The sequence below is a fragment of the Gobio gobio genome (assembly GCF_949357685.1).
Source record: "Gobio gobio genome assembly, chromosome: 4".
In the NCBI taxonomy this organism is placed as follows: domain Eukaryota; kingdom Metazoa; phylum Chordata; class Actinopteri; order Cypriniformes; family Gobionidae; genus Gobio; species Gobio gobio.
Window position 1 is genome coordinate 49,856,480 of NC_137100.1, and position 24,795 is coordinate 49,881,274.

The 24,795-nt window shown below is 38.0% G+C and overlaps 2 protein-coding genes across 3 annotated transcripts; one reads left to right on the plus strand and one right to left on the minus strand.

Moving 5' to 3' along the window:
- Positions 1 to 515: 515 nt before the first annotated feature.
- Positions 516 to 15,239, plus strand: glra4b (glycine receptor, alpha 4b). Of its 2 annotated transcripts, XM_079813677.1 has the most exons (13): positions 516 to 571; positions 1,263 to 1,323; positions 2,705 to 2,787; positions 2,867 to 3,185; positions 4,533 to 4,660; positions 6,706 to 6,773; positions 8,174 to 8,397; positions 8,691 to 8,773; positions 8,863 to 9,000; positions 10,633 to 10,847; positions 11,004 to 11,162; positions 13,878 to 13,982; positions 14,692 to 15,239. In XM_079813677.1, the coding sequence occupies exons 2-13, from the start codon at positions 1,295 to 1,297 to the stop codon at positions 14,977 to 14,979; spliced, it is 1,839 nt and encodes a 612-aa protein (XP_079669803.1). In that variant the 5' UTR covers positions 516 to 571; positions 1,263 to 1,294; the 3' UTR covers positions 14,980 to 15,239. The 2 variants fall into 2 exon arrangements, with proteins under 2 accessions (XP_079669803.1, XP_079669804.1); XM_079813678.1 differs by lacking the exon at positions 1,263 to 1,323.
- Positions 15,240 to 16,899: 1,660 nt separating this feature from the next.
- Positions 16,900 to 19,901, minus strand: rpl36a (ribosomal protein L36A). The gene is made up of 5 exons (XM_079814485.1): positions 19,855 to 19,901; positions 19,316 to 19,421; positions 19,160 to 19,227; positions 17,561 to 17,683; positions 16,900 to 16,978 (listed from the first exon to the last, which is right to left on the minus strand). The coding sequence occupies exons 1-5, from the start codon at positions 19,855 to 19,857 to the stop codon at positions 16,958 to 16,960; spliced, it is 321 nt and encodes a 106-aa protein (XP_079670611.1). The 5' UTR covers positions 19,858 to 19,901; the 3' UTR covers positions 16,900 to 16,957.
- Between the last annotated feature and the right edge of the window lie 4,894 nt (positions 19,902 to 24,795).

The window sequence follows — 24,795 nt, forward strand, 5'->3', positions numbered from 1 at the left end:
ATTTCAGTGTTGTGCCGAATTCTGACCCCCTGCCAGATTATTACCCCCCTAGTATTGGTAGGTTTAGGAGTAGTTGTGGGGGAGGGGTTAGGATTAGGCAATCAGGTTAATTTGGCAGGGGGGTTGAAATTCGGAACAAACCTGTTACTCTTTGGTAAGAGAACCAGCTGATAAGAATAATTTATTTGTGAATGGACAACATTGCATTGTTTGTTTTTGTGTAGCTTAACGGAAAGTTACTCCTTGTAATTATTTTGCTGTGCACAGTCTTTATATTGCATCAGCAGCCATATCACCTTGTAGCCCAACCAAGCCTGGTTGCCCACTAAAACTAAGCCTGGTCAGTAGCTAGATGGGAGACCGTCCACACGAAGCCAGAACAATTCCCTATCAGATCTTTTTTTCCCCCTCGTTTCAAGAAATAACTGCGTACACACGAGAGCATGAAAACGGCTCAAAACGATGTAGTATACATGCCAGGCCAGTATGTGGCACTGTAATTCTGCCACAGAAATACACTAAAAACGGAGAAGAAGAGTTGTGGCTAGAAGGGGTACGGCAACAGTCGGAGGTGAGGTAAAATCTCACAATAAAATAACAATAAATAAACTTGCTACTTACCAGATGTGTTTTATTAACGCATACACATACACCTACCCTAACCCTAAACATACCCTTACAATAATGCAAATACAGTAATTAAACAACGCAGTATTGATGTGCGCATGCCCAGTGACCGTAGTTGTATCATTTCTAGTCTTCCCCGAGCAGGACGTGGTGTGATGACATCACCGTTTCACAAAATATACGTATTGGCTGTACACACGAAACCGCAAGGGTGTCGTTTTCAGATTTATCCACTTTAGGACCCGGTTTAAAAAAATAGCGGTTTCAGTCTCCCAAAACGCCGGATCCGTGTGGACGAAACGCCAATACGATAAAAAATGTATATGTATGCAGTGATACGCGTCTCCGTGTGTGGAAGAGGTGTTAGTGAGGCCAGCAGGCGGTGCTCACCATGTGGTCTTTGTGGGTCCTAACGCCCCAGTATAGTGATGAGGACCTGTAACAAGCACTGTCCTTCGGATGAGACGTTAAACCGAGGTCCTGACTCTCTGTGGTCATAAAAAATCCCAGGATGTCCTTCGGAAAAAGAATAGTGGTGTAACATTCTGGCCAAATTTGCGCAATGGCCTCTGTCCATCATGACCTTCTAACCATCCCCATATAAATACTGATTGTATTATCATCTCTGTCTCCAGAGATCCAATAAGATTGTGTGTTCTGGTGCAATATGGCTGCCGTCGACGTCGCATCATCCAGGTGAGGTGGATGCTGCAAATTGGTGGTGGTTGAGGAGATTCCCCTTCTATATGTTAGCGCTTTGAGTACCCAGAAAAGCTCTATATAAATGTAAAGAATTATTATTATCACATTCACAACTATATTCGCTACTATCTCCTATGCCGCGGCGCTTCAGATTATCAACAGGGATCTTTGAGATTTTGTTGAAACAAAGAGTGTGATTAATTGGAAAATAAAGGTTTTTATCCAGCTATACTTTTCCTTTTAACATTTTGTTGCTGTTTGGCAAATTATTTTTTCCCCTTCTTTTGCAGCAAAGTAATTTATATTTTTGGTGGTTTGCAATGACTGAGTTCTAAATTTGGAGCTCCAGCCTCCACAAAAACAAGATCAGATGTTTCTGAGACAAACTTCCTCAGGACTGTGATAAAAAATCTCTAAAGCATATGAACAGGGTGGATGTCACTGACCCGTACATACATAGGCCTACATAAACACACACACACACACACACACGAGTTTCTGCTTCCGCGCCAGTTAATCTGGAGTCAGCCAGCAGTTCTCAGTTCAGATTGCCTGAGTATCTTTAACCTCTGTGGAGACTGACAAATTTGAGCTCACGTGTGCTTATGTGGCGTTTCAAATTTTATCATTAATTTGTTAATAACTGTTTTCATGACAATAGAAATCAGTGTTGTGTGTGTATTTGGAGGGTCTTGGATAACTATGTTGGCTCTTGGCTGAGAGCAGAAGTGTGTGTGCATAGTAAGCATGTGCTCTAATTCCTCCTGAGGTCAAGGCATTGTTTTTAATACATCATCGAGATGACCACTGAGTGTGTGTGATTTCGGAGAAAAACTGGGTCTGTTATTCTGTAGTTTGGTTCACTCTGGAGTGAAGATACATTCAAATGAACACTGGCCTAGTTATCCACTGTGACTCAACACATAGAGCTCTTTCAGATTTTTTCAGTTGTTTTTCTTACACCCACTCTAATCATTTTTGTCTTATTTTTCTCTCTTTTATCTCTTCATCAAAGAATTCTAAAAAATATATATATTTTTTCTTAATAATATTTTTGTTAATAATGTTTATAATGAGACTTCTTTCAAAAGCATAGAAAAATCTGACCCCAAACATTTGAACAGTAGGGTGTATATTGCGTTTCATATTTGACTATGCAGTATTTGTAATGTTAAAAATTAATTTGTCACACCACATGACTATTGAAGTGACTTGCCAGGCGCAACGGTGATTAAAAATGGTGGGAAATTCGAAATAAATTGTGACCAGTCACAGAACCTACGGTCTAAAATGTCTCTTATACATTTTGAACCTAAAAATTCTCACTGTTAAGTTGGAAGCTCACATTATGTGTCATCTACCCAATTTACTCAAGAATGAAGATATCAGAAGAGATGGATGGATGGATGTTTGTCCTCTGCTGCAGTGCGTCTTGGGATGTGATCTGGAGCCCCTCAGGTGGAGTCGTGTCACAGTTGTTTATTCTGATAAAAGTCTTTAAACGCATCTTACGCCCTGTTGCCTTTTCTCTTCTCAGAACTGCACCTCAGGGAAGCATGTGGCCAGAGAGAGAACGAAAGAGCAGAAGACCCCCTGTATACACTCACACGCGCACACACATCTCTTAGTGTGCCTGTCTCAGGATGCGGTGCTCAGTCAGATGGCAGTGCAGGAGAGACCAGAGTGCATCGGAATGGGCGTCCTGCCCCTCCAAAACACATCTGCTTATTGAGATTTAGCCACAGGACACCAGAGAGGAAAAAAGAGCAGCTGAATAGTGAAAGGATGTTTTCTCTGTTCTGGAGGATCCTGCTGGAGCTCTTACTGGTTTGGTGGATGTTTGAAGGGGTCATCAGGTGAGTTTTTCACAGGTGCGCCATCATTCCTCACTGGTTTCACCATGTGATTCATTAAAACACTTGTAGAGGCTTTTTGTGAAGATCCAAATATAGTTTTAAAGTGTCCTCAGAAGAACTCAGGTGTGTGTAATTGGTTAAAATGACCTGTTTCTTCCTTAATATTTCGTTTTCCATACTTGTGTGTGTTTGTTTGCTCAGTCGTCTGTATTTGGCTTGTGTGTTTAGTTCAGTAGTCTTCATGGGTGATAGGTTTATTTTAATCCCAGAGAGCATTCTTATGTTTCTCTGTGTGTGTGTGTGTTTGTTGGCTTTTGTATCTGGGTCTCTGAAGTATGAGGCTGACACATAGAGACAGCTCTGTCTGAAGTCATTTTCACTGTTACTGAAATTACAGATTTATTGAAGTTCACATAATGAGATTGAATTATTATTGGCCTGCCTGGAACAAGACATTTCTTGTTCTTCACTCACCTGAGGATGCATTTGTTGTGTTTTTTTCCCCATTCTCTATACGCTGTGTGAAACAGACTTTATACTTTCACAAATCGAATTTATCACAGTTCTGCATACAAACAGACAGGAAAATTGAAGAGGAACTGGACCAGAAAATGTATCTAAATATGGAATACGGTTCAAAGTGTGTGTTAGAACGTCCTGTCTTGTATTCCCTACTTGGACTTCTTAACTCTTTCTTAATAAAATATTAACACCTTCAACAAGCTACAATTAGGTCCAAGGCAATAAAGATGCCAATGCTATCTTATTTCTTTACTGCAACCACATAGAGAAACAGACAGGACGTGTCCAGTGGAGGGGGGTTTTAATAAAACATGGGGCAGATGTTCTCATTTAAAGGCTTATTGAAGGTTTTAAGTTAGCAAGCAGATTTCCCTCCGCCGTTCACTTTTCAAATTGCCATACATTATTGCCAAAGCATTCAGTCAATAATGGACTGATAATAAAGCCCTTTAGCACCAGTGAATGTTAAAATGAACAACAGAAAGAGCTTGTAGAGAGTGTACTTATTAATAAACCACACACATAATATACAGTCCAAAAGTCTGACACCACAATGCGATTCTGTCCATTTAAAATCCCAATTAAACTGAAAAATTGATGTTCCTGAAGACAAAGAGAAAGAGATTAATGCAGTGTGTCAGTTGTTCAATATAAATGGATGAGGGAAATCTGGTTCACAACAAAACCTGCTTTAGGATTGTGAAAAATGCAAAAGGAATTAGTGGTCTCAGAATTTGGACACCACTGAAACACAAACAGCTCTTTAATGATTCTGTTGGAGGTGATATTCCAATGTGAATTATTATTAACATTTATCTCTTTTAGGTGTGTGTTTAGTAAGGAACTAAAATCTCCCAGCAGTAGGGTGAAGCCCATGTCACCGTCTGATTTTCTGGATAAACTAATGGGAAAAACATCTGGATATGATGCTCGGATCAGGCCCAACTTTAAAGGTACTCCACTCCCAATAGCATAATTTAGAGTTTTAACTTCTGTTAAAGGGACATAAAATAAAAATTTGAGTATAATTAAATAGTATAATTTTAAAATATATATATATATATATATATATTCCTGTGATGGCATTACTCCAGTCTTCAGCGTCATGATCTTTCAGAAATCAATCTGAAATGCTGATTTTGTGCTCAATAAACATTTCTTATTATTTTCACTGTTGAAAACTGATATATTTTTTCAGGATTCTTTGATGAAAAGAAAGTTAAACCTAACCCTAACCGCATTTATTTGATATAGAAATATTTTATATATATTTTTTTAAATAAATATCTTTGCTGTCACCTTTAGTTATAATGCACACTTACAAAACAGAAGTATTAATTCATAAAAAAATATATATATATTGACTGTATAGTAAAAGCAATTGTAGACCATACTGGGGGGAAAAATCACACTCACTGTATATTTTACTGACACACCATCAAAGAAATAGCTTAGTGTTGAATCTCCATTGTACTATTTTGTACTTCCCTTCTGGTGAATCTTTCTGATGGACAGACACATTAGGCTGGAAGGACTTTAGGAGACAGTGTCCTATGGTCTTTCTCTTGTTACTCACTCAATCACTCCCTTCTTTCACTTCCTTTCAATGATAGCTTGGTCATTTTTAAGCATCACATAAGGCAACACAGAAGTAAGTAAAAAAATGCTGTTGCAGCTCAATCTCTTGTTCATATATTGTTTGTTTTGGCAGGAACTCTGCAAAAATGTGATGTGGTCAGCAAGGAATATATTTAAATTCTCTCTGAGCCTTGCATGTGAAAAAGTGCTGCAGCCCGAAAACACAGAGCAACATAAGATCTCATTAAACTATGTGGCCCCCCCATGGGTTCTCCGGTCTATTTTTTCCCTTCCCCACTTCACACAGACTCCCAGTGACCATTCAACAAGAGAAACCCACAGGCAAAAACTGACAGAATACGAGACTTTCAGCCCCAGACGATGAGCATGATTTCAGAAACATGCAGGATACGGCTGTCAGCTCACGCTAGATTTCTCTCCGTAAAAAGTGTCACAACAGCTTCTGTGAGGATTTGTGAGGGGCAGTTTCTCCGTTGGCATTAGGGCCATTTAGTTTGCCATTCTGTCCACTGGAGTGCATGTTAACCCACAGACCTAAATAAGTCTTTTCCTTTTATTCTCTTATGTTTTTAAAACTGGAATTTCTTTTTTATTTATACTTTTTCTTCCCTCTTTCCTCTCTTTTTTCTCTCATGATCTCTCTCTTGCTGTGGGCGTCTCTGAGCTCGTGTATATTTCATATCTGTTCTACATCTCAGAGATGTGGCTGTCAGCATATGTGGGGGAATGTCCCCTCTGATAAGCTATATATATATCGCTAATGTCATGAACATTAAATCAATAAATTAAATGCTGCAATCAGATGTTACCAAGCAACTGCGTGCTAATTAAACATATATAAGCTAAATCATCATAGCCAGCCGTATAGTTCATTTGAATTAAATGAGGCATTTTACAGTTGTGTGGTTCGCTATATGGGCTTTTCTTGTTCATGAAAATGCTTCATCTCCTGCAAATTGATTTAACAGCCTTGGACAACCTCTTCAGTATTTTGTCTTAGAAACAAAATCTGTTGCTACGGATTTTCTGCTTGAGGATTTCTTTTTATTCAAGACACTGAAGCTGACACAGCAGGTCAATTCTGCTTGAATTATTTATCTAACTTAACATGTTAAAATGGTTGACACAGATATTGAGTTTTCAATATTTTTCCTTTCGGCCACAACGTCAAAGTCAACTGTTATTCCTGCTCAAAAAAATGGCTTAGACCAGCCTAAGATTATTTCTTAATTTTAGCTGGTTTTCCAGCCTGGTCTCAGTTGCTGGATTTAGAAAGGTTTTGCCTGGCTAGCCAGCAAAACACCAGGTGAAACAGGCTAGACCAGTGAAGCAGTTTAGGCTCAATGGTTTAAGTTTTTGAGAGAGATGCTAATGATTCATACAATGTTCTTTTTTTCAGGCCCTCCTGTAAATGTCACCTGCAACATTTTTATCAACAGCTTTGGTTCCATCACAGAGACCACCATGGTACACCCACACACACCCACACAATTTGTTTCACTATATTAGTGAGGATATTGCATAGACTTCTAATGATAATGATATTTTTGCCTAAACCAAACCCTATACTCCTAAACCTTCCCATCACAGAAACATGCGCAAAACAATTATTTAAATAAAAACATGTTTTGTCTGATTTATATACAGCTTTATATAATATTTCATGATAAGTGTATATATATTTACAGCGATCAGGCACAACATCATGACTATATTATTGTGTTGGTCCCCCTTTTGCTGCCAAAACAACCCTGACCCGTCGAGGTATGGACTCCACTTGACCCCTGAAGGTGTGCTGTGGTATCTGGCACCAAGATTTCAGCAGCAGATCCTTTAAGTCTTGTAAATTGCGAGGTGGGGCCTCCATGGATCAGACTGGTTTGTTCAGCACATCCCACAGATGCTCGATTGGATTGATTGGCTGTTATCGCTTTTGGCGGTGGACAGAGGTCAGCATGGGCACCCTGACTGGTCTGCGGCTATGCAGCCCCATACGCAACAAACTGCGATGCACTGTGTATTCTGACATCAGAACCAGCATTAACTTCTTGAGCAATTTGAGCTACAGTAGCTCGTCTGTTTGATTGGACCACACGGGCCAGCCTTCGCTCCCCACATGCATCAATGAACTTTGGCCGCCCATGACCCTGTCGCCGGTACACCCCTATTCCTACCTTGGACCACTTTTGATAGATACTGACCACTGCAGACTGGGAACACCCCACAAGAGCTGCAGTTTTGGAGATGCTCTGACAGAGTCGTCTAGCCATCACAAATTGGCCCTTGTCAAACTCGCTCAAATCTTTACACTTGCTAATTTTTCCTGCTTCTCACACATTAACTTTGAGGACAAAATGTTCACTTGCTGCCTAATATATCCCACCCACTAATAGGTGCTGTGATGAAGAGATAATCGGTGTTATTCAATTCATAATGTTTTGCCTGATTGGTGTATACTACAGAACAGCGTTCACAGCAAAATAAGAATCAAACAAGAAAGAGAATTAGGTCATAACCATTGCTGAATGTGGCACTCAGACTACATTTAGACCAGAATAAAAATCAATTTTATGAGTGATAGTGTCTTATGCGATAGATAGATAGATAGATAGATAGATAGATAGATAGATAGATAGATAGATAGATAGATAGATAGATAGATAGATAGATAGATAGATAGATAGATAGATAGATAGATAGATAGATAGATAGATAGATAGATAGATAGATAGATAGATAGATAGATAGATAGATAGATAGATAGATAGATAGATAGATAGATAGATAGATAGATAGATAGATTTCATATTTACCTGAAGATGCATTTACTCATTCATCTGATACATTTCTGAACACTAACTCGTCAGGATTATCGGCTGAACGTTTTTCTACGGCAACAGTGGAATGATCCACGGCTGGCTTATAAAGAGTATCCAGACGATTCCCTGGATCTGGATCCATCCATGCTGGACTCCATCTGGAAGCCAGACTTGTTCTTCGCCAATGAGAAAGGCGCCAACTTCCATGAGGTCACCACGGACAACAAGCTGCTGAGGATTTTCCAGAATGGAAATGTGCTGTATAGTATCAGGTGCTAGATCACCCCCTATACACATAAATCATTCCAAACTATTACATGAAAGATAATCAGAAATGTCTCTCTCTCTCTCTCTCTCTCTCTCTCTCTCTCTCTCTCTCTCTCTCTCTCTCTCTCTCTCTCTCTCTCTCTCTCTCTCTCTCTCTCTCTCTCTCTCTCTCTCTCTCTCTCTCTCTCTCTCTCTCTCTCTCTCTCTCTCTCTCTCTCTCTCTCGCTCTCTCTCTCTCTCTCTCTCTCTCTCTCTCTCTCTCTCTCTCTCTCTCTCTCTCTCTCTCTCTCTCTCTCAGACTCACTCTAATTCTGTCGTGTCCTATGGATCTGAAGAATTTCCCAATGGACACACAGACTTGTACTATGCAGTTAGAGAGCTGTAAGACTCAGCATCATAAACGAATCAAATTTTTTAAATCTAATTTCTTTTTTATATGCCCATTATTCTCTCTGTCTTTCTCTCTCTAGTTGGCTACACTATGAATGATCTGATATTTCAGTGGTTGGATGAAGCCCCAGTGCAAGTGGCTGATGACCTTATGCTGCCCCAGTTTGTCCTGAAAGAGGAGAAATACCTGGGATATTGTACAAAACACTACAACACTGGTACAGCACTAAATACCGCAGCACTAATGCTTCAACTTAAGCTCAGCACTATTGTGCACTGTAATGTATAGCACATTGCTATTGCAATTCCACCATTGTTTTTTCTTTTCTTTTCATATAAGACATTTCATAAGTGCTAAGATCATGAATGTTAGGAATAATAATTTTAAATAGGTTTTTAGAAGTAAATTTAATTTATGCTTGTCTGTACAAAACTTGCCTATATAATATTATGCTAGGGTGTTTTCTAAATGTGTTCTTACAATGTTTCTATGGTGTTTTGAATGGTTTCCAGGGGGTTGCTATGCGTTTGCCGAGGTGTTCTCAGTGGTTATTATGTTACGTGGCTACAAGGGTATTGGGGTGGTTGCCAGGGGGTTGCTATGCGTTTGCCGAGGTGTTCTCGGTGGTTATTATGTTACGTGGCTACAAGGGTGTTCAGGGTGGTTGCCAGGGGGTTGCTATGCGTTTGCCGAGGTGTTCTCAGTGGTTATTATGTTACGTGGCTACAAGGGTGTTCGGGGTGGTTGCCAGGGGGTTGCTATGCGTTTGCCGAGGTGTTCTCAGTGGTTATTATGTTACGTGGTTACAAGGGTGTTCAGGGTGGTTGCCAGGGGGTTGCTATGCGTTTGCCGAGGTATTCTCGTGGTTATTATGTTACGTGGCTACAAGGGTGTTCGGGGTGGTTTCCAGGGGGCTGCTATGCGTTTGCCGAGGTGTTCTCGGTGGTTATTATGTTACGTGGCTACAAGGGTGTTCAGGGTGGTTGCCAGGGGGTTGCTATGCGTTTGCCGAGGTATTCTCGGTGGTTATTATGTTACGTGGCTACAAGGGTGTTCGGGGTGGTTGCCAGGGGGTTGCTATGCGTTTGCCGAGGTGTTCTCTGTGGTTATTATGTTACGTGGCTACAAGGGTGTTCAGGGTGGTTGCCAGGGGGTTGCTATGCGTTTGCCGAGGTGTTCTCGGTGGTTATTATGTTACGTGGCTACAAGGGTGTTCGGGGTGGTTGCCAGGGGGTTGCTATGCGTTTGCCGAGGTATTCTCGTGGTTATTATGTTACGTGGCTACAAGGGTGTTCGGGGTGGTTGCCAGGGGGTTGCTATGCGTTTGCCGAGGTGTTCTCTGTGGTTATTATGTTACGTGGCTACAAGGGTGTTCGGGGTGGTTGCCAGGGGGCTGCTATGCGTTTGCCGAGGTGTTCTCGGTGGTTATTATGTTACGTGGCTACAAGGGTGTTCAGGGTGGTTGCCAGGGGGTTGCTATGCGTTTGCCGAGGTATTCTCGGTGGTTATTATGTTACGTGGCTACAAGGGTGTTCGGGGTGGTTGCCAGAGGATTGCTATGCGTTTGCCGAGGTGTTCTTTGTGGTTATTATGTTACGTGGCTACAAGGGTGTTCGGGGTGGTTGCCAGGGGGTTGCTATGCGTTTGCCGAGGTGTTCTCTGTGGTTATTATGTTACGTGGCTACAAGGGTGTTCGGGGTGGTTGCTATGTGTTTGGTTATAAGCAAATGTAAATGATGCTCATTTATTTTGGCTGTCTAACACGTGTGTGTGTGTGTGTGTGTGTGTGTGTGTGTGTGTGTGTGTGTGTGTGTGTGTGTGTGTGTGTGTGTGTGTGTGTATTACCCAGGTAAGTTCACCTGTATAGAGGTGAAGTTTCATCTGGAGAGGCAGATGGGTTATTACCTGATCCAGATGTACATTCCCAGCCTCTTAACTGTTATCCTATCATGGGTCTCCTTCTGGATCAACATGGATGCTGCCCCAGCCCGGGTTGGGCTGGGCATCACTACAGTTCTCACCATGACAACACAGAGCTCTGGATCCAGAGCATCACTGCCTAAGGTGGAGAGAATCTACTTTATCCATCCTATCTATACATTCATCCACTATCATTCATTACTTACTCATCCTAATGTTATCCCAAATCTGTATGACTTGTTAAATTAGAATATTCCTTTAACATAGACTGCGTTTGCATTATCACTGCTGTGTGTGCAGGTGTCCTATGTGAAGGCCATTGACATCTGGATGGCAGTGTGCTTGCTGTTTGTCTTTGCTGCTTTGCTGGAGTATGCAGCAGTTAACTTTGTCTCTCGGCAACACAAAGAATTCTTCAGACTGCGGAGAAAACTACGGGAGGAACAACGCTACAGAGCTGTGAGTGGCAGTCAGAACCTTTCCACTGTCATACACACGCGACATGCATCGAGTGCCCTTAAGATACTGTACAACCACTGTGTCCCTTTGATGTTTCATGAGTAGCCTACTGGCCCCCTCCAGAGCAGAGAGGGAAGGTCAGTGATGGCATAAAAGTATGTCATGAATATTGCACAGAGTAATACTATTATTTCCACATAAAAATATGGGGCAACATGAATGGGAAAAAGTGAAAGAGCTGCAAGATTTTAAATATAAAAATGACTAAATGTAAAATATAGAGAATGTCCCAGCTATGCCGAATACTAAAGGATTAACTGAACTGGTAAATTACACATAATTTCTCTTTTAAAGTTGAAATGTGTCATTTCTGGGCTACTAGCTTAACCAAATGGAATTGCTCAAATAATTATTGTATTCATTATTGTATTCAAACATGTTTTCTGAATTTTAAGTGTTGTTGGGTCGAGCTCAAATAAACAAAGCAGTTTTATGATAGCACCACAGACAGAGCATTATTTTACAACTATTACATTATTTTACGAGTTAAACTGATCAAAAACGATTAAACTGAGTAAAGACATGTACATTTTTACAAAAAAATTGTTTAAAATAAATGCTGTTTGTAACTTTCTATTCATCAAAGATTCCTGAGAAAATGTATAACAGGTTCTACAAAAATAGGCTATTAAATGTTTTCAACGTTGATAATAAGAAATGTTTCTTGAGCACCAAATCAGCAAATTCAAATGATGTCTAAAGGATCATGTGACACTGAGGACTGGAGTAATGATGGAAATTCAACCATTTGCCATCACAGGAATACATGTCATTTGAAATATATTAGAATATAAAACAGTTATTTTAAATTGTAATAATATCTCACAATAGTACTGTATTTTTTATCAAATAACTAAATGTAGCCTTGGTGAGCATGAGAGGTTTCAAAAACATACAAAAATGACTCCAAACTTTTGAACAGTATTGTGTGTGTGTGTGTCTGTGTGTATACTGTATATATACATATCTATATATGGTAACACTTTACAATAAGGTTTCATTAACATTAATTCATGTATTAACTAACATGAACTAACCATGAGCAGTAGATTTGTTACTCTTAACGCTAGTTAATAGAAATCCGGTTTGTTCATGTTAGCTCACAGTGCATTATCTAATGTTAACAAGATTTTAGTAATGTATTAGTAAATATTTAACATTAACAAAGTTAAATAAATGTGTTATATATGCAGTTCATTATTAGTTCATGTTAACTAATGTAGTTAACTAATGTTAACTAATGAACCTTATTGTAAAGTGTTACCATATATACTATATATATATATAATTGCTTATTTAAAATATGTGAAATGAGTGAAAACATACAAACAACCCCTTAAGACAAACATCCAGATGTATTATGCTAATGAGAATATGACAATGGTGTGGGTGTAATTGTGCTTTTAATGCAAAATCACGCAATGCACTTTTAATGGTCCTAAAAATAGGCTTCATTATCTTTATGCTACATATATTTACTTGTTTTGTCTTTTGATTTTTGAGCTGTATTATGACCCAGACATGCCCTTTGTCTGCCTGAAATAGGAGGCTATTCCTCTCAGGAGTTTTAGTCTGCAAAAATTGCAGTTATTTCCCTTTCTGTGTTACTCTGCTCTTAACCAGCTAGTTGAGAGAACATTGGGGCTTTCTTTTGGACACAGCAGACACTGTCCTGCTACAGAGAGAATAAATATTACAATATCCTGTCCTTTTCTATTCCTCCTCCATATTCCCTCTATCGCCCTGCAGGGCAGGCTCTGCGTGTGTGTGTTTGTGACCCAGTGTGGGTTAGTTGGTGGCGCTGTGCCCCCTCATTTGCCTCAGGGATGCTGTTAGGCATGTAACATGCAAACATGCTTGCACACTACTGCACTAAAGCTTTTAGGCACAATGTACATATGAAAACACACATGCACACCATTGTGCATGTGGTGTTAGCAGCCACATACATACAAAAATACACATACACTCTGACTGGCTGTTTGGTTACAGCAGCACAGTGCAGTAAGCTGTCTGATCTCATGTGCACCAAGTCACCCAAAGCAACGACCCATACACAACATGATTCAACACAAACGCACCAAACGGACTGGATCTCAAATACTCAAAAATGCATCCTTTCTCTAAGGAACAAATACACTGTCATAGTTGATCTCTCTCTCTCTCTCTCTCTCTCTCTCTCTCTCTCTCTCACACGCACACGCACACGCACACACACACACAAACACACTGAAGATATAAGTAACCTGGAAAAGAAAAGAGAAATCTTGAGGAAAGCTAAAGAAAGCTGGCACAAAGAAGGGAAAAGGCCAAAGAAAATGGCTGAAACTGACAAAGTATATTTAGACAACAAAAAAAAAACAAATAGAAAATGCATGTATCTTAGAGAGTAAATACGCGGTTTAAAACACTGAACGGTCCAGAGTGGAATCTGCTCCTTGGCTTAGTTATGTCTTGACAAATTAAAGATATAACTGAAGAAATGTTCATGGCCACCAGAGATTTTTAAGGTACATTGTGACCCCATTTCATATCTCTAATGCATTGTTATGGAAAAGCCGTGGAGGTCTGCCGAGGAGTGCATGGGAAGAGAATATTTTATTGTTTGAATAAATGATGAATCCGTTTTTAAATGTGTCTTTGTGTTGTCTTCAGGCCTCTGGACAGGCTGGAGGAGCAGAGACGAAGAACAAAAGCAACGACGTCACAGGGAGCACACCAAGCAAAAGCGCACAACGCCGATGCAGCGCCTGTGCACGGGTACATGCACCATTTACAAACACACTTTTCTATTGAATACTTGATTCTGATTGGTCAATTGTGACATTGAGCGGTCTAATATCTAATAATGTAATGACCCCTGTTTGTTTGCTACTTTCAAGTCTCCCATATTACTCTGCTTTTTTTCTCTTATAATAAAAAGGCAGAATTACATCTCATAAATCTTTGAAAGGTTTACATTTTCCCAGTTAAAGCAAAAAAGAAAAAAGAAGAAGAAAATAAACATCGGTAGGAGACAAAGTGCTGGATCAGAGAATTTAGATTTTCTATGACTTTCTATAGGCAAACATTCTCTTTATCAACATCCTGAAAACAAATGCATCAGTTTCAAAAAAATATTAAGTGGTACAGCTGTTATCAACATTGATAATAATAAGAAATATTTCTTAAGTATCAAAACAGCATTAAAATGATTTCTGAAGGATCATGTGACACTGACGACAGGAGTAATGATGCTGAAAATTCAGCTTTACTATCTCAGGAATAATAATTTTTAAATGTATTAAAACAGAAAACTGTCATTTTGAATTGAAAAATGTGTACAGGATTATGGTTTTTATTGTAATTTTGATCAAACAAATGTAGCCTAGGTGAGTATGAGACTTTTTTCAAAACCATAAAATTTGACTGACCCCAAACTTTTGAACGATAGTGTATATTCATATATTTTAATTGTTTTTCTCTTGAGGAAGGACAGTTTGCCTCACAGAATCAGGACCTGTACTTCATGGGATACGAGATGGACACCTGTCTGTCCGGGGATGGGCCTCTCTCTGAGGCTGCTGCCATGTTCGCGGGCCTGCCGCCTGGTCACATTCTGTTTGACATCCGCCGGCGGTTTGTGGAACGAGCTAAACGGATCGACACCATCTCACGAGCCGTCTTCCCCCTCAGCTTCCTCGTTTTCAACGTATTCTACTGGTTCACATACAAAGTGCTTAGAAACGAGGAAATTCACCCTGCCCTGCGACCCTGACTGAACTTCCCGATATCCCATTTTGTAAGCCAGCAATCCTGAGGAGAGCCTGTTTCAAGGACAAATAAAAAAAATGGTCTAGGAAGGTGTGCAACACGATCTCTCTGCATGAGTGAGCTATATATGCATGTGTCTAAAAACACAAAGAACTAAATAAACCTTTAGTTTATATGCAGAATGATTGACACTCATGTCTTTTTATTTTTCTTGCACTGAGCACATGTTCCTGTCTGTTAAAAATAAATGAATTCTTCCTCAGGACTATTTTTGATGAAGACATTGAATAGACCTTAATTCTGCTTCATGGATGATTAAAAACAGCAAATAAGCACCAATTCAAGAGATCATATTTTCAGAGCATAAGACAGCATAAGTTTGGCTGTGGTTATATCAAGTGGTTGTGGGTTACATGCAGGCACGTGCGGGGGCCCGGGGGGGGGCTTTGGGTGCTCGAGCCCCTGCCCTTTTTCAAAATGAATCAAAAGTGCCCCTCTCAGACAAATATCAAGGATAATATCGTGGTCAATAAAACTAAATAAATGTGATTATTATAACATGACAATGTATACAATAGTAACGGACGGCTCAAAAGTCGGACGCGTTGCTATGGGTTGCGTGCGTTTTGATTGACAGCTGATTTTCCACTGTTCGGAAACGGCTCTCGAGCCAAATATGATCCTTTCAGAGAGTGTGTGGCCTCACGGGAAAAAAGTAAACCAATATTTTTTTTTCATCCATAATCAGAGCTTAATGTGTTGATTTAATTACAAATCTATATATTAGTTATATATTTTAAAGTATTACACAATTCACCAATACCCGTTTGTCATGTAGGCTATATACACCAACCAATCGTGATCTGGCAAAGCAAGTTCAAATTCCATTGGGCGATGTGAAGTGGAGCGCTAATTTTCTGTTCTGGAATCTTATTCATAAATCGGTTGAAATTGACATGGACAGACGAACTAACGTTTGTGGGACGATTTCCTGCGGTTTGGCTCATTTTATAAATCGCATCACTGACAAAATGGATTTTAACTAACAAAAAAGTCCCTGCACAAAACCACAGCAGCAAAAGTCGCATTAATGGTAAGTAGTGTTAAATTCACTTGTATTTATGTATATTGATACACCGTTTACTATTTCATGAAACTATCAAAGTTAACAAAACCCAAGTGCCACCGGCTCCTACAGACCTATTATGTGAAGTGTAGGCTGGCGAAATGGTTACGTGAAAGGAAAGGACTTATTACCATTTTTTATTATGTAGCATTATGAAAGAAGTCTCTTATGTTCATCAAGGCTGCATTTATTTGATAAAAAAAACAGCAATATTGCGAAATAAATTAAAATAATGGTTTTCTATTTTAAAATATAATTTATTCCTGTGATCACAGCTGTATTTTCAGCATCATTACTCCACTCTTCAGTGTCACATGATCATTCAGAAATCATTCTAATATGAGGATTTAATGTCAATGATGGAAACTGATACTCTTTTCAAGATTCTTTGATTAATAAAAAGTTAAAAAGAACATAATGTAATAATATTTCACAATATTAGGCTACTGTTTTTTTCTGTATTTTTGATTAAATAAATGCAGGCTTGATGAGCATAAGGATATATATATATATATATATATATATATATATATATATATATATATATATATATATAGCCCCTTTTTTACATTTGAGCCCCTGCCGAACTCTGCATGGCCCTGGTCACATGGGTTTGTTTGGCATCCATTTTCTAGTCATGTGCATATATCTACATAAATGGAAAAAAGCACCTTAATCTCAATGCAACGCTTTCATTTTGACAGGCATCAAATTAGCTAGAAAAACTTACCAAAAATGGCAATGGTACATTTTGACTCTAGTTTGATACTGATGTTGAAAGAAAGGCCAAAGTCATCATAACTGTATACAACTTTTATTGACAGCGATGGTAAACGACAAAAGCAATTGGCCCAGCTCAGAACTGGATGACCTGGCCCTGGAAGAGAGAGGAGAATATAAATTATGTTAATACTCTTAACAGTCTGAAATAATTTTACAGTATTCAATGGTTCTGTCCTAATGCCTAACTGCCATTCAAAAATACAATGCGTTCGGTCACCATTTTTACAATACACACAGATGATTATGAACTGCTTGGACTTCTCAGTACATATTTGAAAGCCCAAACATTCAATATTACTGTTTAATTGATTAGTTTAGTTCCCACATTTCTCCAATGAATTTATGTGACTAGTTTTGCAGTTACTGTATAATAGCTTTTAAAAATGTATGCAGTCATTTAACAGAGACTGCTCCGCTAAAAGAGCATTTTCTAGCTGATGAAATCTTTTAGAGGAGTGTATAACCACAAATCTTTGTTCACCAAAAATGCACATCAATTTCGAATATCAAATTTCCATTTTTTACCCCACAGTGGCGAAAACCCTGAAGACAATTAATGACTAAAATAATGGATTCAAACCACCATTTCACTTTCGTCCTAAATTGTATCCGTACAAATAGTTCAAAATTCGCATTTTTACTTGTTCTTAAACTAGTTGATGTGCATTGCTCATACCTTTCTCTTCTTGTCTCCTCCCAGCTCAAAATGTTTGCATCTCTTAATGGCCAACATCCTCTTTGAGCGGCAGTTGGGCTCCACGCACTCCAGCCTCAGCACAATCTTCTTTGTGGTTTTAGCCTACGGCAAAAGGAGGGACAATTACACCGGATATGCAAACATCCATAAGATCAACAATTAATATTTCCACACACAAAAAGATATCTAAAGCCAACTAAATATTGCATAAGAAAATCTTTTGTGGAAGGTTCAAAGCTACATGTTCATTCTAAAATACTTTAGGGCCTGATGCATAAAATGGCATTTAAATGTGCATATGCAATTTTCCATGCATATTTCATGCAAAATATCCCTGCATACTTTAATTCGGTGGTAGAAAGGAACAGTCCATCGGTCAGTTAGAAAAGGACAGATGACAATACAGAACATTGTTTACACCCGGTGATAATCTGCAACTCAGGGTGTGCTTACACGACACTTTTCAACTGAAAACTTTTGGTCATTTATGCAACAGAATTATGGGGGCCTGAAAACACAAGTTTTTGAACATGATGCCTTTACCACCTCCATGTAAAAAAAAAAAAAACTAAATGAATTTGTGAAAACTGACATCAAGCAAATGTGCATTACATGTGTCCGTGGGGTGTTTGACAAAGTGACATCGCCAACTACAGGTCTGGCATGCATAATACAGCCTTTAGTCATTTGCGCAGATCCGTGTGAACTGGGAGAGTTTTGAAAATGTTGTCATCTGTTTTTAGTAATGATAGTAACCGGTACTGTGTCCATAGCGAATGTGTTCATGCAGAACATTCCTCTTATCTGGCAACACTGATTTGGGTTTGTCCCTTTAACGGTTTTAATGTAGGGATTTAAACTTCTTTTGCTTAGTAACTTTACACAATGCATAGCAAACATAGATAGTAAATCTAATGTTTTGCCAAATTGATTACCATTTGTATAAATCACACAAATACCATTTAGTTAAACTATGGATTTGAAGCAAAACCATGGTTAATTTGTGGTTACCATTGAATAAATACAATAACCCTGTCATTTCTTTATTATTTTTTGGGTTTGTTTTATTCAATGTAAAACCATGGTTAACTTATGTAATGGTAGATATATTCACCATTTATGTTTTCATAGCACTCAGCTGACACGTTTGTTGACGGACAGCATTGGGCAGGACGTGGAATAGTGCATTGACAATAAAAAAGGCTTTTTACCCGATTAAATAAAAAAATAATCTACCAACTAATCGATTATCAAAATATTCACGCACTTAAAATGCATGACCACTACCTCTTAATGAGATAAGTGATTGGATTCACATTAATTTGTGATAACCAAAAATTAATGCTAATATCACAAGTAGACATGCACATCGAAGGCTCAATGTTTAGTCAAATGCCAAATGAAAGCCATTCAAGCATGTCAACAAAAAATGTATAGAAAGTGACTTTAAAAAAGCCATATACAATTAGATAAATATTAAAAAAAATGCCAGCAATGTTGCTTTGAAAACATATTTTAGATATTTTGACATTGAGACAACATGGCAACTCTTGCATCCATACTCTTGACCCAACATACCTTTTTTCGGAAGATGGGCTTTGTTTGTCCTCCATAACCACTCTGCTTTCTGTCGTAACGCCGCTTTCCTAGAAAAGACAGATCGAGAAATACAGTTAATTCTTCAGACTGCGAAATTTACACCGTTCAACGTCCCAGTGAGTTATCAGGACTTACCCTGGGCGTACAGAGAGTCCTTGCCCTTCTTGTACTGGGTCACTTTATGTGGCTGGTGCTTCTTGCATTTTTTGCAGTAGGTCCTGCGGGTCTTCGGTACGTTCACCTACGGATAAACACGTCTCGTCAATGAAATCCCATGCAATCTGACGTCATTACGGCTGCGCTGAAAACTAGCACGAGACTGACTAGCGCTCGTGCTAATCAGCATTTTCACCAAATATGCACAAAATATCCGTAACTTCAGAGGTGTTAATAAAGTATTCGAATATATAATGATAAAAAGCAAGCGTTGTATTATGCTTGTTACAAATACCAATCGTATGCGGCTACAAGAGAAGCATCAACATTACCAGTCGGGAAATCGGCAAACAGAGAATAATCACCTCATTCGTCACATTAACAACTCAAATACAACATATTATACGATGCCGATGCTGTATACATTAACACGGTACAGTTTGTTTGTGTCTAGGTTGTTCACATATTTAGGATTAAAACAGATTTTGAATGAAAGTCCACAGGACAACATTACGCACCATGGTTGCCCTCGCAGCGCAGGAGCAAAGAGGAAGTACAGACGTCACTTCAGAGCATTAATACCGGGTCGCGCCAATGAGATCTCGCGCTTTTTGCTCTTGAACGATACTACCACCTAATGGTCGAGATAGCCTACCAAGCATAGGCTACATATGAATACCAATATTATTATATAAGTATTTTAATGACTAGTGTTAATGAAACCACCGGCGACGTAGATGATCAATAGTATTCAGACAATCTGTGAAGACTCGACTATTTATTTTTATTTATCGCGCCATTTTCTTCACACCACAGAAAGGAAAAGAGCAACCAATAATAACAAATATTGTTTTTGAAAATAATCAAAATGTCATAAAAACGACTGAATATGCGACTCATAGTATCACATAATAAACTCAAGGTGAAAATGCCTCTATAAAAGAACATTGTTTGCTGGACAAAAAATACAATTAAAATAGCCTACTTTTGCACAGTTTTAGAGCTGAAAACACAAGATTGAAGAAGTTTGTTTTCACAATAAGGAAAAGGGGAAGAGAAGAGCTTTAGAAGCCAGGGAAAGTTTTTTTTTTTTTTGCAAGATTATTGTACAATATAAACTTTAAAAAAATCAACAACAAAAATCATTAAATGTCTTAAACAATATGAAATGTCTTAAACAGACAAGCATCATAACATAAGAAAAAGTAAGAAAAAATACAATAAAAATACATTCAAGTAAATAATAGATAAAGAAATAAATGACATGGGGTTCAGCAAGTCTAAAATCCTCTATCAAAGTACATCAGTTTAACACATTCTTTTTCTTAAATTTAACGATAACAAGTAATGACACGGTTCCTTGTGAAGAACGTAAAAGTTTGGAAGTGTTCTCAGGAATCTCTTCTTGTGTAAAAAGAATTTCCCAAGAATAATAAATTACCAAGTCAAGTGTTTCGTCTTTCATAAATATACCAAATATTACATTTTCCTTTGTTAATACAGGTAAATCTGAGGAAATAACCAGTAATGCAAATCCTTGTTTGGGGGCATGTTTGCAATCATAAAAATATGTTCTGTTGTTCCTGATCAACACAAAAAGAGCAACTGTTGACATCAAGACCAAATCGACATCTTAAAAATTCTCTGGAAGGATATACTCCATTAAGAATTTGAAAGTGCACTTCCTTTGCTTTTGGTGACCAGGGAAAGTATAGTATGCTATGCAGTATTGTCTACAGTGGTACAATATTTGGGTTTTAGCTTTGAGTTTACAGATTCATTTATGTTGAGGTAATTTATGTAGATTATGTGTTTTATTATTATACCAAATTATGAATAAATCAGAGGGGAGGTTATAAAAATATTTAATAATGTTCTTTATTGGTGTTCCTCATTTGTTATTGTTTGGTTTGTCAGAGAATAATTAAGTATAAAGAACAAACGGCCAGTAGAAAAAAAATAAAAACTGCAAGTGCAGCTGTGTGCCTACTGGCGATCTGGGATGTTGATATGGACTGGCACATGCAGCATGCTGCTGGCTGCAAGTATCACCATGGCGACACTCACTAGGTCATTCCTGATGAGCAATAATAACATCTGCCTGAACCAATGTCTTCAAGGTGCTTTCTAGTGCATACATACGGCACATTATACTGGCCTGCTAGATGTTACTAGTAATTCACGCCTGCACATTCACGGTTTAGCTTGACATGCCTTCTAAACAAAATCACCCTCTCAACCACACACGCACACACACACACGTGAGCGCACGCTGCATGTCCTGGAGCTGATTGTACATGTTTGCCTTTAGCTCCCTTCATGCAGATTAATTAGGTTAATTAAAGTGAAATAATTTGAAAAGACAAAGAACAAACCATCTATGTGTGTAGGGACGTTGCTCTGTTTTTTAAGATCCAGTCCTTATGAAAATGAACTATGGTTTTACTACAAATAAAACCTAAAAAACATGCTTATTATAGTTAAACCATGGTAACCACAAATTAACCATGACTTTGCTACTCTAACCATTAACCAAGGTATTTGTGGTAAAACGGTGGTAAATGGTAATCAATTAGCCAAAAACCATGGTTACTTAAAACCATGGTTCATTTTCGTAAGGGAGAGATTGAGAAAAATGTGTCTGATTGCCAACCAAAAGAAAATGACATGCATATACTGACATTTTATTAGAAATGAAGCGATGCTTTGACCACATAGGTCTTCATCTGGCCTAATGCAATTAACAAATTGTGACTCACATTTTCTTCTAATGTCATGTTGAAGGATTCTTGGCGATTTTCACTACTACAGTTGACACATTTCCCATTGTTGTTCTTGAATAGAGCCAATAATGTTAGTGCAACATTAACATTAACGGTAACACTCCACAATAAGGTTGTATTAGTCAACATTAGTTAATGCATTAGTTAACATGAACTAACCATGGACAACACCTCTGTTCAGCATTAGTTAATCTTTGTTAACGTAAAAATCCAGCTGTTCATGGTTTGTTCATGTTAGTTCACAGTGCATTAGCCAAACAGTTGATGAATCCCATTGACTTCCATAGTATTTTTTCCCTTACTATGGAAGTCAATGGGGTCTTATCAACTTTTTGGTTACCCACATTCAAAAAAAAATATTCTTTTGTGTTCAGCAGAAGAAAGAAACTCATACAGTGTTGGAACAACTTGAGGGTGAATAAATGATGGCAGAATTAGATTTTTTTGGGTGAAGTACACTCTTAAAAATAAAGGTTCTTTGGCGAGGTGTATGGTTCCATGAAGAACCATAAACATCCAAAGAACCCTTCCTTTGCACAAAAGGTTCTTTATAGCGTAGAAAGGTTCTTTAGACTATAAAAGGGTTAGAAAAAAATGGTTCTTTAAAGAACCTTTCCCAAATCGGTTCTTCAGGGAACCAAAAATGGTTCTTCTATGGTATCGCCGTGAAAACCCCTTTTTGGTTCTTCCTGGCACCTTTATTTTTAAGAGTGTATAGGGGAGTTAAACAGTTGATGAATCCCATTGACTTCCATAGTATTTTTTCCCTTACTATGGAAGTCAATGGGGTCTTATCAACTTTTTGGTTACCCACATTCAAAAAAAAATGTTCTTTTGTGTTCAGCAGAAGAAAGAAACTCATACAGTGTTGGAACAACTTGAGGGTGAATAAATGATTGCAGAATTAGATTTTTTTGGGTGAAGTATAGGGGAGCGGGGCACAATCTTGTAACACATGTTAGTTGTAACACACATGTTTTAAAACTTTCCAGTCAGCATAACGAAACATAGTGTATTTACTAGTTGCCATATCAACACTATATAGATTAAAAATTAAAAAAATCTATGGAAGATATCACTGAACATTTATTTAACCATAGCAAAAGTAAATTTCTTACAAAAATAAAGTTCATTTTTCATGTATTTAAAATGAGACAAATCAGATATTATTCTAATCTTATATCTATTATTTAACAGTTGAGAGAGTTCTTAAATGCTGATCTAACCAGCAGAAGACATCAAATCCCACTTTAAATCCCAGTTGTGCAGGTGGGGTGTGTTGTAACACTGCGTTACAATGTGCCCCTATTAGAACTATGCTATTATATTCTATACTTTTATTAATTCTATTGAGAAACCATGAGAAAAGGGTGAATAAAGACTGAGAGTCAATGTTCAGAAATGATTAATTATTATTGTTTTGAACTATGCAGCATAGCTGTGTTTTGCGGTGTGTTTAGTGTCAAACTCAAAAATGTGTATATTTTTAATTATTAAAAAATGGCATTATTTTATTTGAAAAAGTTAATAATTGTATTTTATTGACAAAATATTTTATTTAATCTTAGATATTTTTTTTTTGTGATTATATCAGGTAACATTTTAAGCTGTCATTTGGTCATGTTACATTCTGCCCCTCACATGTTACAATGTACCCCACCTATGGGGCATGTTGTCACATTTTACTTCCATTCTTTCGGGCTAAATCAAGAAAAAAGTATACACTGTATAAATGAAATAAACCCACATAAGTGTACTAGACGTGTGAAATTAATGTGGGAAAAAAATAAATACTCTGAACCCCAAGTGGATTTATGAACTCCTACAGTCATTTATATGAAGGGCTATCTTTTGCATGGTGTGTCTGTATTTTAATGTATAAATAGAATATGTGTGATATTATGATATCATCGTTCATATAGGCAAACAACTGTGTTTACACTAGCTTCATATAAATGCTCCCAAACATTTCACAACATTGCACATTTCTTTCGCATTTTATTCTTTACTATTTGTACTATTCCGTAATCATTTCTTCCCTGATTATTTGGTCTCTTGTAGGAGTGCAGACTGCAGAGCATGTTGTCCACAGGGGGGCGCCAAACAGTCGAAGGCCTTTACCCTTTATTTAAACAGGGACAGGAGACCAGTTTATGCTGACAACCTCGCAGCGAGCACTACTTGGAGAATTACGAAAACGAAGGTGAATCATTTTAAGGTGTAACCCTCTCTTATGGTCATATATATTGCTTTTTAATTGGGTAATATTTAAAATCTGTAATAGTTTGACTGGGCACACTGGGAAACAGAAAATTATTTTACTTTTTAAAGTTAAAAATGGAAAAACAACAAACTATCAAATGCTTATGTCAGTAATGCCTAGTAAACGGTTAGTTAGGCACATGAAAACTACAGCCTGTATGACAAAATAAATTAATGAGGTTTTTAATGAATAGGAAAGCGAAGACCTGGCGACTCCGTGTATCTTTCAGCAGGCGCTGTTGTGTTTGGTAGCTGCAGTCAAGTCTAGCTATGCATTGTAGTTTTATACACATTACTCCATTTTAGGGCAGTCCAGGTCACAACCTGAAACAAAGTATTTAAAAGATGTAGACAGTATTAGCCCAGACTTTTATGAACCCCATACCCAATACAATCAGCATAATTGTACCATGC